Source organism: Montipora foliosa, chromosome 5 (genome assembly GCF_036669935.1).
Source record: "Montipora foliosa isolate CH-2021 chromosome 5, ASM3666993v2, whole genome shotgun sequence".
Taxonomy (NCBI): domain Eukaryota; kingdom Metazoa; phylum Cnidaria; class Anthozoa; order Scleractinia; family Acroporidae; genus Montipora; species Montipora foliosa.
In genome coordinates, this window is record NC_090873.1 from 44,212,425 (window position 1) to 44,230,120 (window position 17,696).

General features: G+C 39.5%; 1 protein-coding gene across 6 annotated transcripts in view; it reads right to left on the reverse strand.

The window, feature by feature from the left end:
- LOC138004324 (sorbin and SH3 domain-containing protein 1 homolog) overlaps nt 1-17,696 on the reverse strand; it is a 43,297-nt gene that overhangs the window by 13,905 nt on the left and 11,696 nt on the right. For 4 of the 6 annotated variants that reach the window (XM_068850803.1, XM_068850801.1, XM_068850807.1 and 1 more), the window contains 9 exons: nt 15,807-15,848; nt 13,707-13,852; nt 9,424-9,542; nt 7,942-8,005; nt 7,106-7,471; nt 4,471-4,661; nt 2,882-3,219; nt 762-876; nt 25-306 (listed from right to left, as the gene is read on the reverse strand). In XM_068850803.1, the coding sequence (XP_068706904.1) occupies nt 25-306; nt 762-876; nt 2,882-3,219; nt 4,471-4,661; nt 7,106-7,471; nt 7,942-8,005; nt 9,424-9,542; nt 13,707-13,852; nt 15,807-15,848 (1,663 nt within the window). The remainder of the gene's footprint in view (nt 1-24; nt 307-761; nt 877-2,881; nt 3,220-4,470; nt 4,662-7,105; nt 7,472-7,941; nt 8,006-9,423; nt 9,543-13,706; nt 13,853-15,806; nt 15,849-17,696) is intronic. The other 2 variants (XM_068850802.1, XM_068850804.1) reach the window with 1 other exon arrangement.

Sequence of the window (17,696 nt, forward strand, 5' to 3'; positions counted from 1 at the left end):
AATGAACAAGGTCAAAGATCCTACCTTACTGCATGGCAGTTCTCTAGGCGTTTCTGCATTGAAGTTATATCTTACTCTCGCTTCACCTTCTACGTTCACGTTCTTTGTTGCTTGCTGCGTCGTGGGACGCGGCGAAATCTGTTGAGCCTGGGGCGCCTGTGGTGGCTGAGAGTAGGTTTTCGTGGCCTGACGCTGCTGCTGTGCCGCTGGCGGTGATTGTTCTACTATCACTTGGACGCGGGGGGGCGTCTTTTGTCTTGCGGTAGGAGGGGACGGAGGTCCATCGTCTTCATCTACAGGGCGCACCTGCACATAAAGAATTGAATACATCAATTAAAGGGTCTATGTCACGCTATGTTGTCTTTGTGAGGAATACTGGAAGACGTCTTGAAGCGTGATAGGAAGTAAGTCATGGAACTGCGGTTGTCACACAATTTCCCAAACGAACCATCATCGTACTTGAGAAAGCGACTATAGAAAATCCAGAGTTAACTGAATAGAGTGTAATGTGAAGTACTAGATTTCTATCCCATATGAACCATGTGAGCGTTAGCCCTACTGATGGAAATGGGCCCACATAAGGACAGAGAAAAACTCTGACCAGGGTGGGAATTGAACCCACGACCTTCGGGTTAGATCGGGTTAGATCGGGTTAGATAGAAAATCCAGGATTTCGGTAAAGCGCTGTTGTAGGTACGGAGCTACTTACAGCGGCCACGCTTGCTAACAAATTCATCAAACTCTAAATGAAAAAATCAAACCTCGACATAATTAGTGGGGAAGATTCCTCGTCTGCCGTTGAGTTCACCATCAATCCAGTTCTTATCCACCTGCCGCCGTACGTTGATGATATCCCCTTTTCTGAAGGACAACTCCCTGTAACGCCATAAAATTTGGCTTTCAGTAATTGGCATAAAAATAAGCTTCATATGCTTTTTAATGGCGGAGCTTGGTACCAGACTTGATTTCATGTGTTTCATAGAGTGTTTTCACTCATGTGATCAGTAAAAAAAAACCTTGTTTTTCCAATGAAACAAAAGAAAACGTTTGCATGATAATAGAGCTCAATTCCCGGAGGATTAGTTGGGGACAACAACATGACCGCCGGTTTTTTGTTTAGGGAGACCAACATGGCCGCCGTGACGTCACGTTAAATCTAATGCAAGATTTCTTTCTTTTATCTTCTTCAGTTTTCTTCCGCTTAAGGAACCTCTAAACCCACATATTTTCTATTGTTAAATAATACTTTTCATTGTTAAAAAACTGTTTTACCATTTTCAAGATCCGTTAAGACAGCGAAACTGGCCGCGGACACGACTGGGGTGGCGGGTGGCATGGGTCTAGGGCCGATTTTATGTTACAAACTGTTTTTCATTCGTGTTTTGAACAATTTTGCACTACAAAGCAATTGTAGCATGAAATGACAAATACAATTATCTGACTCGCGGTCGTTGGTCCAAATGACTTAAGCTTCACGGAACTTGCGTGATAAGTTTGACGCAAAAATAGGCGAGACTTTGCGGCTTGTGTTCCGGGAAACAGGGCCCATAATTTCTGCGGCATGTGTTCTCGTCATGTGGCGCAGAAATTCTACAGCATGCATTCTGGTCAAACAACTATGGTGGTAATTTCTCAACAAAACAAACATAGTTTAAGATCATGCAGTAGGTTTTTCTTAGATTTAAAACAGCAACAACGTTGTTTTTTAACAAGTGTACAAGAATTGAGTATTTCCAGTGGTCATTTTAAGAGCTGCTGTTAAGATCATGCCTCACGGCATTAACTTTCTATTCCAAAAATGGTGTCGCTGTGCCCTGCAGTGGGGTATTGGTGTTTTGGATAGTGTAATGAAAAGTCCTTTTTTTCTATACAGCCAAATGATGGTTTTAAAAAAAAATTGAAAATACACCATCTTCACCTCTATAATTAATACTCTCTATGCAAACTTCAAAGGGAGAGTATCAGTTTGCTATTTTTTGCTGAATAACGCACACAAGTATAGAAAGAAGGCCCTATTTTTGCGGAATTTGCGAGTTTGGAAAACCACAAAATTGTTTGGAAGGCGTTTTTCATGTTACTAACGGAAAATATTTAAGTTTATGTGCAGTTTAAAAACCAACTATTTTTTTTCTTTTTTTAATACAAGCTCAATGCAAGTTGACTATAAAATAACAAAATTTTACAAAACAAAGGCATTGGGTTTTGAGGACGCAGTTAAAGTTGTTTTTAAAATGCGTTCAAGGCTGGCTGACACCTTTATTGTTGCACTGATCAGTGGGAGAACGCTTGATGAAAACATTCTCCTAACAAAACAAAACGAATTGAATGAAACGTCACCTGATGAGCCCGATTGTTGAAGTAGCGAATGCGTTAAAACGAAATATGAACTTGAACTCGGGGCTTTAGATGCTATGGTCTGCGAAGCTGGCGACAAAACGAGCCACGAAGCTGCAAGGGAAATGAGGGTTCGCTTCCCCGCGCCATTCCCATGTCACTCAATGCCGAGTTCTCAGTGTTGTCATTCAAAGACCAAGCTACCTGGCAAACGACTACAAATTTTATCACAATTGCTTGTAATCTCGCAAACTCATTGGCCCATTTGCCGTTGTCGATAAGAGTCTAGACAACGATGCTCGCGTGTTGCTTCGGTCACTGTGTCACGCAACAAATCGAATTTGGTTTAGCGTTGTCTGTGCTCTTATCGACAAGGATAATCGTCATCACAGTGCTCAAAACATGTTGTGGACTCACGAGGCGCACAACATTTTGGCCACTGTGATGACCAATATCGTTCTAGATAAGAGTACAGTCACTACAGACTATGCTGAACCATGTTCGATTTGTTAAAATAACCCACTTATTAAAAACTTAGATAGCTTACTTTTCAGTTTGGCCGTTGAAGCTATACAAGGCTCTGGCAATAAACTGCGGTTTGCTGGATTCTCTTCTCGCCCGCTCTTCTTCCTCTCTCCATTTTCTAGCGACCTCTGCCTCAAATTCCCGCCTTAATCGTTCTTCTTCTTGCTCTCTCTTTCTCCTGATATCCTCCTCTGCTTCCCTCCTTCTTCTTTCTTCGTCCTCTTTCCGTCTCAGTTCTTCTTCTTCTTCTTCTTCCATCCGTCTCCGTGTTGCTTCTTCCTCTTGCCTTCTGAACACGTCTTCATCAGATGGTGGTCGCTGCCTGATCTGCAGCTCTTCTGATGCTGTTCTTGTTGGACCCTAACGAGAAACTTTCAGTATTGAGTGCCATGTACATAACTTTGGCCAATCCCATGCAACAAACCAAGATATGTCTTTAAGCATAAAACTGTAAAAACTAACGATAAAAAAGGTAAAATCCGACGTTTCGGAATACATGACTCCATTATCAAGGAAACATTAAATCAGATAATGCAAATTACAGTATTTAAAACGATTTTTGGTGCGAAAAATTAACAAGGGTGCGAAGATTAAGGTAAATTCTTCGCACCCTTGTTAATTTTTCGCACCAAAAATCGTTTTAAATATTGTAATTTGTATTTTCTGATATTATGTTTCCTTGATAATGGAGTCATGACTACTCCGAAACGTCGGAGTTTACCCTTTATATCGTTCGTTTTAACAAACCAAGACGTTCGAATAAGCCAATCATGAACGCAAAGCAAATACATGCAGCCGGCGCTGAGCGCGGGAAAACAATGCGGGCCAATCACAATTGGGTTTGCTTTTACCTCAGACTGGCAGTGATTGTAACGCGAGATTTGAAGCCAATCTAGAGCCAGCGTAGTACTGTCAAACCACAAAGAATGCGGTAACGTGTGGCTAATGCAGTTAACCTCAAAGAGGAGTTTTATATGACGCATTATAAATCATTCGCTATTGTTGGTTTTCACTCACGTGATCAACAGCCATGTTTTTCAACGAAAACAAAAGAAAACTTTTACATAATAATAGAGTTAAAATTCCCGGAGGATTTGGTCGGGGCTCCAACATGGCCGCCGTTTCTTTGTTTAGGGGCTCCAACATGGCGGCCGTGACGTCATTTGAAAACCGAGAATATTTTTAAAATCGGAGTTCCTTTTTGTCACCAGCATTGCACAACACAACAAAGGTTGAATAATTGTAAAATACTATAAACCATCGCACAAATGATAGCAAAACTACAACATGAAAAGGGAAAGTGATTCTCACACTTCATGTGGCTTTAACGGGATTGGAACCGATCTCTGCGATGCCGGTGCAACGCTTTGCCATCTGAACTATGAACGCACTCAGTTGGGAGCAGGTCAATTTGTTGGGCTCCTGTGTTCCCGTAGTAAAAGGACTCGATGAAATGAGCCAGCTTCGTATCCTCACGGTTAGACTGGATCTAGCATTAAATGGAGGCTAATGCAGAGAAAAATTTGCATGCATGTGAAAAGATTCCCCCGCATTAGCCTCCATTTCATGCTGGATCCAACAACATATCCACATCAAGATACGATGACTTACTTGTCGTCTTTGAAAGCGACTTTCGTACAGGCTTGTGGCACTGGGCGGTAGATATTTCTCTTCCATTTGAACTGTGACAGATGAGGGAGATCTATTTTGATCAATGTACGATGAGGGCGGTGAAGAACTCATTGACATGGGTGCTATGGAAAGTTGCGGCTCTTGAAATCTTCTCTCTTCACCCACACTTCCTGTAACGCAAGTGAGTTATTAATTATTGTTAAATTTTCGACCTCGGATAAGCTCTGATTGGTTCACTCAAACTCGGTTATCAGCTCATATACCTTAGTTCGACCTTATATGGTAAATGACTACGTTAAGCGTAGCTAATGTAATTTTTTTTTGGCCGGAAAGCGAAAATTCTCTTTGCATAAAGCAAAAAAAGAAAAAGAAAAAACTTTTTTTGTGGAAAGTTTGGATCAATTCCGACGTTTAGAAGTATAGTAGCCTACGTCTGTCTGACCACAAGGTATTACACAACATCGCATCTTCATCAAGTTTTCTCGATTTCTCTAGGAATTTCTCGCTTTTTTCGTTCGTATTTCGTACTTCCAAATTTTGGGAGTTTAAGGAATTTAATAAAACGATTATTCCATTCGCGGTTGTTGGATATGAGACTGGTTATAGCCTACTCGGCGCTACGCGCCTCGTTGGCTATTTACCATCTCATATCCAACGCGCGCTCATGGAATAATTGTTAAATATCTAAAATTAATTGAGTTCTCATCAGAGAAAGGCGAAATACGAAGACCGTGAAGGCATTTGCACATGCAGCTGGAAAGCCAAGTTTTAGTTCAACTGAGTCTTTCGTAAAATCTGAGATCGGATAGCTGTCTATGAACCTCCTGAAGGTAGTGAAGAGGGCGACACCAAACAACAAAAGCTCCTCCTTTGTCAGCTGGTTTGATTACCACGTTAGCGCGTTGTCGTAGAGTGCACAATGCCTCCCTTTCAGAGTGTGACAGATTAGTGTACCGACGAGTAAGAATCTCGTTAAAATTAAGGGAGTTGACAAATCTACGACAGCGGTCAATATATATTAGGGAGCTTAAGCACGCGCGTTTTTGAGACGCGGACGGCAACTGGAAGAGAACATGTCGCGTGCCAGGACAGTGGTGTCTCCCAGATTTTTATACTAATCATCTTTAATGGAGAAAAGATACTTAGTAATGTAAATGTGGTTGTGTAAGGACAAGTTAAAAATGAAAATAGCTCACTTCCGGTTGCCGTTCGCGTCTCAAAAACGCGCGTGCTTAAACTCCCTAATGTAATGACCGACAGCCGAGAATTGGCCTTCCGGAGGAATCCATAAAGACATCTTCGCATCAAACTTCGCGAAAGGGTCAGGCTAATCTCTAAGTTCAGAGGATGTTTCGTTGTTGGCTTGATCGTGAAAACGGGCCTTGAGTCGCAGACGGCGGTACAATTTCTCGCAATCATCCTTCACCTGATATTCGTCAACCTTGTTATTTACAGGGACAAAAGTTAAGCCTTTACTGAGGACTGCATTTTCAGAAGCTGTGAGTGGGAGGTCGTCATGCAAGAATAGTGACAACAATCTTCTTGTCAGGCACAAGATCTTGTGCAGTATATATTCCGGAAAGATGCCTTTTCATTAATAAGGAATTTCTTGTCACGCATCTCCTACAAAAATGTTAGGAAACTGATATGTCGCTCTATATAAGGATATTCGGATCCAAAATCAAGAGTATTTTTGTATGCAGAACCTGGAATCCTGGGCTTCGGAATCCATGACGTATCGTCATTAATGTGTCCACCAGAACCTTAATGGCCCCAGAAACAAGGGGCTCTTTTGATTAGTACATTTGAATACCAAAAAGATATCTTCAGACAGCAATAATTGGTTAGTACTGAATTTACGGAAACGGCTACACTAATTTTAACTGAATTTCGCTCACGTAATAAATCGACATTTTTAGATGGGTGTCCCCAATTAGCTTCGTTGTAAAATCGAACAGAATAGGTACTTATTGACTGACTGGGAGGGCCGGACGGGAAAATATTTGGTCCGAGGTCATGGCGTACGGACCGAGCGCAGCGGGCCATTGAGGTTCTGGTGGAAATATTTTCCCGTCCGGCCCGACCTAAACTCAGTCAAGAAGAACTTTATCACATGGGCTCTTTACACTATTCATGAGCACTCAGAATATGAAATTTGGACAACACAAGCTACAAATGTTGTTTGTATTTGCTTTTCTGGCTGTAAATAGCAACCAAATCCTCTAAAATCGCATCGCACGGAGCAGTACGTGTTCCTATCAGGGCCGTACGCCTTTTTCCGTCCCTGGGGCCCGTTTCTCAAAAGTCCCGAAAACTTTCCGGGCCCAAAAAGCCATTTGTGAAACTGCCAACAGCTTGTTTTGGAGAGCATATCTTCTAACATGTTTTCAAGGTAACAACAAGAAAAAAGACTGTGAAGTTTGACAACTTAAGTCCTCTCCGTTCTTGAGATACAAAGGGAATTGTAACACCCGAAAATGGCCAGTAAAGTTTCGGGACTTCCGAGAAACGGGCCCCTGCTCGCGCTCATGCGCACGGTTACAATGAAAGTGCGCGAGGGGCCGTACGAGCCATAATGATAATTGCAAAATATCACATAATTCTGATTTCTCACCGTACACAGGTCTCCTTTGTACCATATACGACTCTGAATCTTCTATCTTTTGCACAGGAACCTCGACCCCCTTCTGCATATCCTTGTACCAAGCTGGCACGTGACTGGCGCTCACACGAGATGATCTCTTTTCTCCTCCAGATCTCTCGCTATCAGAGCTTGACCAACTGGGTCTGGGTTCGGATGACACACTGCTTGCGTTTCTAACAGGTACGTACTCCACTTTGTTGGAAAACACATCGTTGTCTTTGTGATTTGGAGAAGGCGAAGCACTCCTTGGCGGAGTTAAGGATCCAGTGCTTTCGTGATCCCTAATTGCTCCCTTGGCAACATCACTTGCGAGTAATCCCGAAAGATTGGAGGAAGCTGTCAGAGAAAGACGATATTCCAACCTGATTGGCAAGTTTCAACAAACGGATGCATGCAGGAGATAGTCATAGTGGAGTATTTTAAAGGAGCTTAAAGGAGTGTTGTAAAATGAACAAAAACGGGCAAAAATACTTGGCCAAAGCATCCAATTGGTCATTTATTATTCAACAGAGAACTTATGAAAAGAAACACCGCGCTTTGCAAAGGGCCAACTACTTTCCTCTTGACAGTTGGGGTTCTTGACTGGTATGTAGACGGGCTGAAAAATTGCGAACTTCTAGTAAACCAGTAATAAATATACAACGTCCACCATCGTTTAAATGAAATTTTAATAATTAATTCTAATCATATCCCGTCTGTATAATGATCATTCTGAGTGAAGCAAAAATTATCAGTTTCTTTGTTAGTGGCACAAGATGATTCTAATGAGATTACTCAGTCTGTTTGCAGATCACAGACAAACTTACTTCCTGCACTTGAGTGAAGCTCTTTAAACATTTCCTTATACCATTTTCCTCCTCTCTGAATTGACTACAAAACAATAAATTCACATAGTCATATTTGCACTATATGTGGAAACAGCACTTTCATCATCATCAGCATCAACATCAATCATCATCATCATGACGCCATGGTTGTATCAATAATGGTCGCAATTACGACAACAGCTACGAGAACTTTGTCTCAAAATAGTATTTCCTGTTATTGTAATAATCTTGTGATTATTCCACGTCAACCGGCATGGAAAGTGTGTGTCCACATTCCAGAAATAAAACTGGTGAGAACGGTGTGGATATTTGGAGAGAAAATTGAAAATTCATCGTCAGATGTCTCAAATTTGATCAATTCACGTCGTTGTCAGGACGAGAACTACAAAGAAATGGGTCAGAAATGTACCAAAATGTGAGAGGCACGTGCGAGGCGCGCACAAATATTGTTTTTTTTTTCTCATTAAATTTATTGTTTTGTGGCGTTCTCGTAGCCGTCGTCGTCGCCTTTGATTAAGGTCCCTAATAAATTGCGAAGGGTAAGAAGGTGTTCAGCATCCCCTCCTCCATCTCCAAGCAATTTAATAAATCGAAAGTGGTTCAGCGTTGTCTGTACTCTAATCGACAATGATGTTCGTCAAAAGCGTGGTCAAACTGTCGTGGGGGCAGCCGAGTGAGTCCACAACAAATTTTGACTTTGATCACGAATATCGTTGTCGATAAGAGTACAGACAACGCTGAACCCCTTTCGATTTGTTTTTTACCACAATATTCAACGCCAAAGAGCGTGACCAAAATCATGACACAAAGAAAGAGCAAGCGTTGTCTATAAATTTCTCGCAATATGATTGGTTTATTTTTCAAAATGAGCGTTCCTGATTGGCTATTACATTGCGTGACAAATTGACGCGAGCATGACGCGAGCAGCTTTGTCTAGGCTCTTATCGACAACGGCAAATTAACCAATCAGATTGCGAGATTACAAGCAATAGTGGTAAAATTTTTGTTTTCCCAAGAGCGTTGCAAAGAGAAGGTTTTATAACTCGGACATCCAGGAGCTTCGACTGTTGCTGGCCAGTTCCTACAATGGTTACTTGCTCTTTGACTCAAACGGCAAAACCTAGATCTATAGCCCAACCATGAGCCCCCACCGGGAATGCACAAAGGGAAAGGTACCAGTCTCTCAAAAGTGAGAGTGACACGGGGGACATTAAAGATCTTAAAAGCAATAAAGCCCAAAGTCTAAAAATTGTAAAGAAGTGCTAGCACAATACAATTTTGTAATGCTACAATGCATTTCAACTTGCGACAAACTTTGCTTTCAAGAGGACACAAAAACCTGTTGCATGCACAAATCCAATCACCACTGCCCAAAGTGGTACATCTAGGTGTGTCTAAAGTGCATTAAGAAAACGGTGATCCGTCAGAGAAAAGTCATAAACTTGACGTATAATAACTCACTGGTCTGTGGGGTCCAGATGGGTTGCTTGTTTCATTTATCTTGTGCTCCTCGCTATATCTTTGAGTTTGAGGCTCTGTTGCAGGTGCAACGGTTCTAATAGACTTGGGTTCCTTTGTAGCTGAAATGCAATTTGCACCAAATCGATAGACGTCTTTCATAATGGTGACCAAATAAAATATTCTTCTGTTGTAATGCTAATAATCCTTACAAGCCTCGCCACGACGAGCAAATTTCAAAAGAATATTTGTTTCAAAATGAGGGCAGTAAGGCTAATTAACATAAATACAATAGGATGGAAAGGAGGTCCCCATTTATGAAAGTGGTCCTTATTTATTGCATAAATCTGAACTTAAGCAAGTTGAAGTTACTGACAATTTCTGGCCAGCGGCAATGGTAAATCTTGTAATCATCGTGTAAACCAGTCTCCTATAGCTGACCAGTGGCAGTCTCGGCATTCAAACTAGCTATACATTGTACATTGAGCCGCGGCTACACCAGGGCGCGACGAAAGTGCTGTCCGATAGCCCGGGGCTAGTGGAATGACTTGTCGGGCTAGCGTTTTCTTATCGTAGCTTGCCCGATTAGCAAGCACCGTTGGTTCCCCTTTTCTGATGATAAATTGAGCTTTTATACCAAAAAGTGTGTAGCAGAAAGCTCCTGAGAGAAAATGATAATGTTATGAGGCCAAATTATCGTAGCGTGACAACGTTTTGCACCGCGTCCGTAAATAACGTCATGACTTTTTCTGCTTACAAAAGCGACCGAAATATATTTTATAAACAATTTAATTTCGGGCTACCTCCTCAGACCTTCGGGCTAGTAACTACAAGTAACAGCTTGCCCGAAGGGCAACCTCATCTTTTCATTTTCGTCTCACCCTGTACACGAGCGATTTTTTGCTCGCGCTGGTGATGCAAATTTTTCAAACTTTGTCGCGTCGCCAGCGCGACATGAAAATCGCACGTGTAGCCACCCTTGAACTGGCGACGCGACGTAAGAAAAAGTCGCCAGAGTTGAAACTTTCGCGACAAAATCGCGGAGATAGTTGCCCGTGTAGCCACCCTGCAACTTTTTGCCCGCGCTTGCGATGGGACTAAAGACTATTTAGCCAATGAAATTAAAGTAGGAATCTCTGTTTTTAGTGCCCAGGTCTCTTGAAGAATGCGATTCGCGCGGCCTTCAATTTGTCGCCAAAATTTGTCACAAGTGTAGCCACCCTGGCGCGCAGGCGACGCGAATAAATCTGAAAAAAATCGCATCAACGGCGCGAGACAAAAATCGCTCGTGTAGCCGAGGCTTTAAACTAAGTTCATGTGACAATAATAATTAGCATAGAGTGCTTTCACATGACGTCAAGGGGGCCATGTTGGTGTTCCAAAACAAAGAAATGGCGGCCATGATGGTGCATCAAACTAACCCTCCGGAAACTGAACTCTATTTTTAAGCAAATACTTTCTTTTGTTTCAGTAATCCAATATGGCTGCTGGTCACGTGAGTGAAAACGCTCTATAATAACATAAGTCATTATTGAAAATTATCTGCGTTGATTGGTTGCACTTGAGGTGACGATTTACGCGATAATCAATGGCGACGTTTTCTTCAAAATGGCCGCAAACCGTTTTGTTGAGGTCACAGACGAAGAAAGTAGGGACCTTAAGATCTTTGACGGCGACGGTCAACCTCAAAATATAGTGCGATTATTCAGTCTCGTTCACGTCCTACATGTAGAATATGGGCGAAGTATCCTAAAAATAAATTGGTACGAGCGGTTTCTGAGTGAAAAGAGAGAATGAAAGATTCTCTGTTCAGTGTTGCATGCTTACGTTGTCATCAAAACCTAAAATTTGGTGATTTCACGTCGTTGTTATGCAGAGGACCGCTACAATATTAGCTAAAATCCGTGCTGCACGTGCAGTACAATTATTCATGCTCTTTTAACCTATGATATTATTGCTTTGTGGCGTTGTCGCAGTCGTAGCCGTTGTCGTTTCTTAAACTCCCTATTAATTGTTTTACAGAAAACGCACACTTTTCAAAAAATCAACTACGTAATTATACCAAAACAATTATTCACCTCAGGCTCAGTGAATATCGGTGAATAAAAGCCGAGACGAATTCACCACGCCTTAATAATAATAATAATAATAATAATAATAATAATAATAATAATAAATTTATAGCCCACAAATATATGTAACAATTATTCCATTCGCGCTTGTTGGATATGAGATGGTAAATAGCCAACGATGCGCGTAGCGCCGAGTTGGCTATAACCAGTCTCATATCCAACAACCGCGAATGGAATAATTGCTTTATTAAATTCCTTAAACTCCAAACGTGAAGATGCGATGTTGTGTAATACCTGGTGGTCAGACAGACGCAAAAACGTTTCTTACCTTTTCACGTACTTCTAAGCTTCGGAATTTATCGAAACTCTCAACAAAAACGTTTATTTTTTTGCTTTATACCGAGAGAAATTTCGCTTTCAGAGAGAAAAAATTTAATAATCATATTTATTAAATTCTCAACCTCGAATAATGCATTTCTCGTGCTCTGATTGGTTCACTCAATCTCGGTTATCAGCTCATATACCTTAGTTTGACCTTATATGGTAAATGATTGCGCTTTCCGTTGCAAAACTAAAATTTTTTTCTCGCTGGAAAGCGAAATTTCTCTCGGTATAAAGCAAAAAAATAAACGTTTTTGTTGAGAGTTTGGATACATTCCGAAGCTTAGAAGTACGCGAAAAGGTAAGAAACGTTTTTGCGTCTGTCTGACCACCAGGTATTACACAACATCGCATCTTCACGTTTTTTTCGATTTCGCTAGGATTTTCTCCCTTTTTTTTGGGCGTATTTTGAACTTCCAAACTTTTGGAGTTAAAGGAATTTAATAAAGCAATTATTCCATTCGCGGTTGTTGGATATGAGACTGGTTATAGCCAACTCGGCGCTACGCGTTTCGTTGGCTATTTACCATTTCATATCCAACAAGCGCGAATGGAATAATTGTTACATATACAGTACATGTAATCAAATGCGTGATAATAATAATTAACTTTAAAATGGTGTAAATGAAATAAACATTGATTATAAAGGCACGTAAATAAGGTTGAAGTAGAAAATGTACGCATTACTGCGATTTTCATAATTCTGTGGAATCTTACCATCAAGCGCTAAGCGCCAAACCGCGTTTTGGCTTCCATGAATCAAATTTCCGAACATAGCTGGAAAGAGCGACTCTGCCTCCGGAAAGTGAATTGGAGTTTTTGTTCAGTTCACAGGTCAAACATCACTATGATATGCTTTAAGAAATTCTTCAGTAAAAAGAGTCGTACATATTCGGATTTCCATCGCTTTTCATCGGCGTCGGCTTTGAAAATACGAATGCACCGTGGGAACCAAAGATACTGATTGGTGGGGTAGTCACACATCAATTAATTTCGTCATCTGTGGTTGGCATCGGAAGTTCAATTGATGGAAGCCAAACCGCAGTTTGGCCGTTGGCGCTTGAAGATGAATTCCGCAGAATTATGAAAAACGCAGTAATAACACGTTAAAAGTAAAGTGTGTATTTAAGATGCTAATCACAAGTTACATTGAAAAAATAAGACTTAAGCGAAGATTTAAATTTGATAAAATTAGTTTCGTTACGTATAATGTTCGGCAATTTGTTCCATACTGCTGGAGCTGCCAATTTAAAGGAGCGATCTGGGACGAGTTGCTCAACGAGCATTGACCCAATGTTTGTATAGGTAATCACATGATTTCGAGTGCACTTCGGAATAAATAGGCACGTGTAAAATTTTTCAAAGACGACCAAAATTGTGCAATTTGTAGTCTTTGAAATAAAAATGCAAGTGCTTTATATTTATTCCAAATTGTACGAGAAAAATCATGTGATTAGCATAGCAATTAATATGGTGGGACAATCATCAGTTGTCACGTAAAACTAGTTTAATGACCTGGCTCTTACCAGGCTCCTATGTAGAGCATCCGAACTACAATCTTGGACAGAACAAAATGGAACAGAAATGCCCCCTCTCCCCCAAATCAAGGATGAAGGTGCGTGAAGGCCAAAACGCGCCATTTTCCCATCACTGATTTTGGGGGGAGGGGTGGTCTCAATGTTCCATTTAATTTGTCCAAGATTGTAGTAATCACATTTTCTCGGATTATTCCCGTGTCAATATGTAAAAATAAACCTCCAACCATACAATGTATAATTTATATGGTGTTGCCAAAATTAGCAAATTTGTGGCAGATTTGATTTTTTAACTTACCTTCCACAGCAGCCTGCTCTTTTTGACGTCTGAATTGCTGCAATGCAGGTCTGTTAGTCACTGAAGGCACAGAATCGGAGCTACTGCTGGCATCACCATTTGCCATGTTGAATTCTTCTTCTGAGCCAATCGAACCAGATGTCAATCTAGACAAAAGAGAAGAGAAAGAAAAAAAATAAAATATATTGTCATTTGATGGGCACGCATTTTTATTACAATTGTAAGGTTCGAATGGTCCCTTTTAGATAAAATAACCAAACTCCTGTAGGAAATGATCCCACAATATTTCCTTTAGTAAAAAGTAAAGCAAAGCTTGACCTTGAATTTGAAATTTTAACTAGTAGCCAAATTGAAATTAACTATTGAACTGAATGTATTGGCATGATAATTTATTGTTTTAAATACACTTTAAATTTGGGAGAACTACCACTATTTTATAACCAATGAATTAAATCCACCCTCAAGCACCATTTTAAGCAATATTAATTTTACAGTGTTGAGCTTTAAAAAAACACTTTACCCCAATGTTTGGATCTTTATGTACAGTATAATTTTCAAAACTGAGAAAGTCAATGTGAAAATGCCATCTAATAGTCAAGTACTTAAACATAAATTTACATGACAAGTATTCACGAGCAATGATTCAAGAGCTGGAAGGATTTAAACATGTAAAATTGTGTCCATAAGTTGTAGTTTCCAGCTCCACAGCAAGCAACATGTGCGCAATTATTCCTGCTAGCTACACCAGCAATGAATAACATTAAAGGATCTGTTTAATAGCATTGGGGCAATTTATGGTGACCACAAAATTTAAATTCCCATAACAGACCTATCTCAGATAGCCTACACATGTACATCTACATCACTTGATGCATAAGAAGTGAAATATGGACAACATCATTTTCAAAACTTTTAAAGATCACTTTTCCCTACATGTGTCGTTTATGTGAACACTTCACTGAATTACCAATTGCAATTGTGTTTCACTGGAGTACAAGTGAGTACGGTACGATTTGATTTGGGGATGGAGCAATAACTTTTCTGCACTCCAATATTCCACTGCTTTTACAGGATTCAAATAGTCATCAATAATTATTATCGATGACTATTTTCCAGTAAAAGCAGTGAAATTACTGTATTATTATTCCTGTACTTGTTGAACATAAAATAAAAATCTAACTTCCTTGGTTACCAGTTATTCAAGATTATTAGTTTTTCGAATGCAATTTTTTGTAGCAGCTCTACGAATGAAGGCTCCCAAGTACCGCCAATGTGTAATTAAGTTGATAGAGATGTTCAAGTTTTAAGATGCCAAAATCGAGTCTACTTAAATTTAAATGTGCAATACATCTAACAGTACATGTAAGAATTGTTAATGATTTGTGTTTTCGTGATGAGTAAACGTGCAGACTTGATAAAACATGAAAGGTTTTAGTACTGTAGGTAATTATGAAGGTGATTCCCTAGAAATGAATGTAGAACTTGTCATAGATTTCTAATAAAACTTCACACACTGTTGTACCACGTCAAGGTGATAAAAAAAATGTAATAAAAGAGGGGTCACCATGCTCATTTCCATGGTATGATGCAACAAATACAGCTTTTAAGCCACTCTGACAATTGCTGTATACCCCCAATGTTGGAAATTAAATTAGCTCGATTTTATAAATGTAATTCTTAATATAACGCAGAGTCAGGTGTCATTCTATGGTTAATTCACATACGTTACTGAACAAATGTATTTGAATGCCTTTGTGAGTACTTGACACTCCAAAAGAAATTGAACTTGAGTGTGAGCTGTTCAACTTGTAATGGCTCCTTCTCTACAATTTTATGAAATTGCCAAAAAACTGGACAAACATTTTTACTGATTTTTTGTACAACACCATTCTCAGCAAAAATATTCAGAAGAAAATAGCCATTCCTCAACAGATTAAGCTTGGCGTCAATGAAAATCTGCCATTTTATCAATGTGCATGAGCCCATGCCCATGCCAATGATGCAAGAAATCATGCGCAGTAGGGTTGTGCAATGCAAAACCAGGGAATCACCTTAAATGTGGATACATTGTATGAAATAATGATTAAAGTGAATACTAACTGTGAATTAATTCCAGGTGTTTCAAAACCTCTGTCATCGAATCTATCAAGATTATAAAGCAAAACATTAGAAGGACAGGTTTGCTCTCTCTTGCGGCAAAGTGTGCTTTTCCATGTCAACCCTTCTCATTTTCCCAACATTTGAAACAGCTGATAATCATCAATCAAATACTATCAATACATGAATGATGTTGGTGAACTGCAGATAAAAAATATTTCAAATGGCATATACAATTTGCGGAAGATTTGTAATGCTCCTTCCAATGGCAAACTGTTCATATTGGTCAGTCAAATGTAAAATAATTAATCACATGGATCCACAAGAACTTAAAACTGTAATCAAGAGTTTTCCAAAAACCCTATAGCTATTAATGGTTCCTAAAAGAATGTGGCCAGTTCATAAACAAACCAAACACTCAATTATTACAATTATTTCATTTTGTTTCACTAAATACTAAACAGGAAAATATTTAATTTCACACATTTAAGAAATTACCACTGGGGACAAAGAACAATTATATTACTACATAAAAATTTACATTTTACTTTTAACCACTATATCAATGTTTATTGGTGCATTCATTGATTTTGCATTTAAGTTTATTTTTACTTTTATTCTCAACAACAACCACCTTTATGAACAGTAACAGACAATAGTATTTAAAAACAAATCAACTCGGCTAAGTGGCTACCACCAAACAGTAGCACATTATTTCCAGAATTAATTACCAGTGAAACATAATGTTTAAAATAGCATTGCAAAGTGGAGGAAAGGAAACGCAAAGGAAAGGTACTTTATTTAAGTGTCTAGTCGTTCTCGTGCTGAAGCACTAATTAATTGGGGACAATGTAAACTGAAATCAGCAATAACGCAAATCAAGTTAAATGTTGGTTTTTGAGTAAAGGGGAAAATCGGAGTAAGTAACCCCCAGGGAGGAAAACCTCTCGGTGCAGACTGGAGAACCAACAAACTCAATCCACATATATGACATCCAGTCTGGGAATCGAAACCGGGCCACATTTGTGGGAAGTGAGTGCTCTGACTCACTACTGTGACTGCATCATCCCTACCACAATGAGATAAAGTCAGTTTCCATAAGTGTAAAAAAGACAGCATCCTCCTACCATTCTCATCAAAAGTATCATAACTTACAGCTGTAAGTTAAGAAAAACAGGCCATGAACATGGCAAAGTATCCTCCCAACTTTACTTCTCTTGGTAAACAATGAAGGAGTTTGAAAACAATAACTCTGTTCTTGTAAACACCTACATGTAGCCAGGCCTTCTGATAAGGTGCGATGAAAAAATGCAAATTGTGCAAAATTTGCAGGGCAGATTATGTGATTAGAAAGGCCAATTATGCGATAAATAATTATTGTAAATTGTGCGATTTTTTTCTGAGCAATTTTAAGCTTGTTTTTCAAGCTTGTTTTTCAAGGTTTTTGAACATAAGGGAACAGTAATTATGAATCTTGATCGACATTAGTTGGGACAAGTAAAAAAAATGAGGTCTTCTGCATTATTGGTGCACCAGTGACGTTAAAAGTTGAAAGGAAACAGCTAACATGCCAAATGAATGATCAATAATTATTAATATTCTTGTATGCTACGACTGGCTTCTTACACTTTGTTTTTGTGTGCAGTATTATATTTCTGAACTGATTTGCTAATCTGAACAGAGGGCGTGTTTGTGTTACATCAATTGGCAACTCTTTAAGAACGAGAATCATACCAGGCCCCCCACATGCAAAATAACGCCTTGAACTTCGAATATTTACGAAATTGAAGGTAACGAAGGCTTTTTAGCTGTTTTCCAAGGTAAATCATCTTTAAAATGGCGTATTTATGCAGGAACTCCTAAGAAACTTGTTGATTTATGTTTTGTTTTATG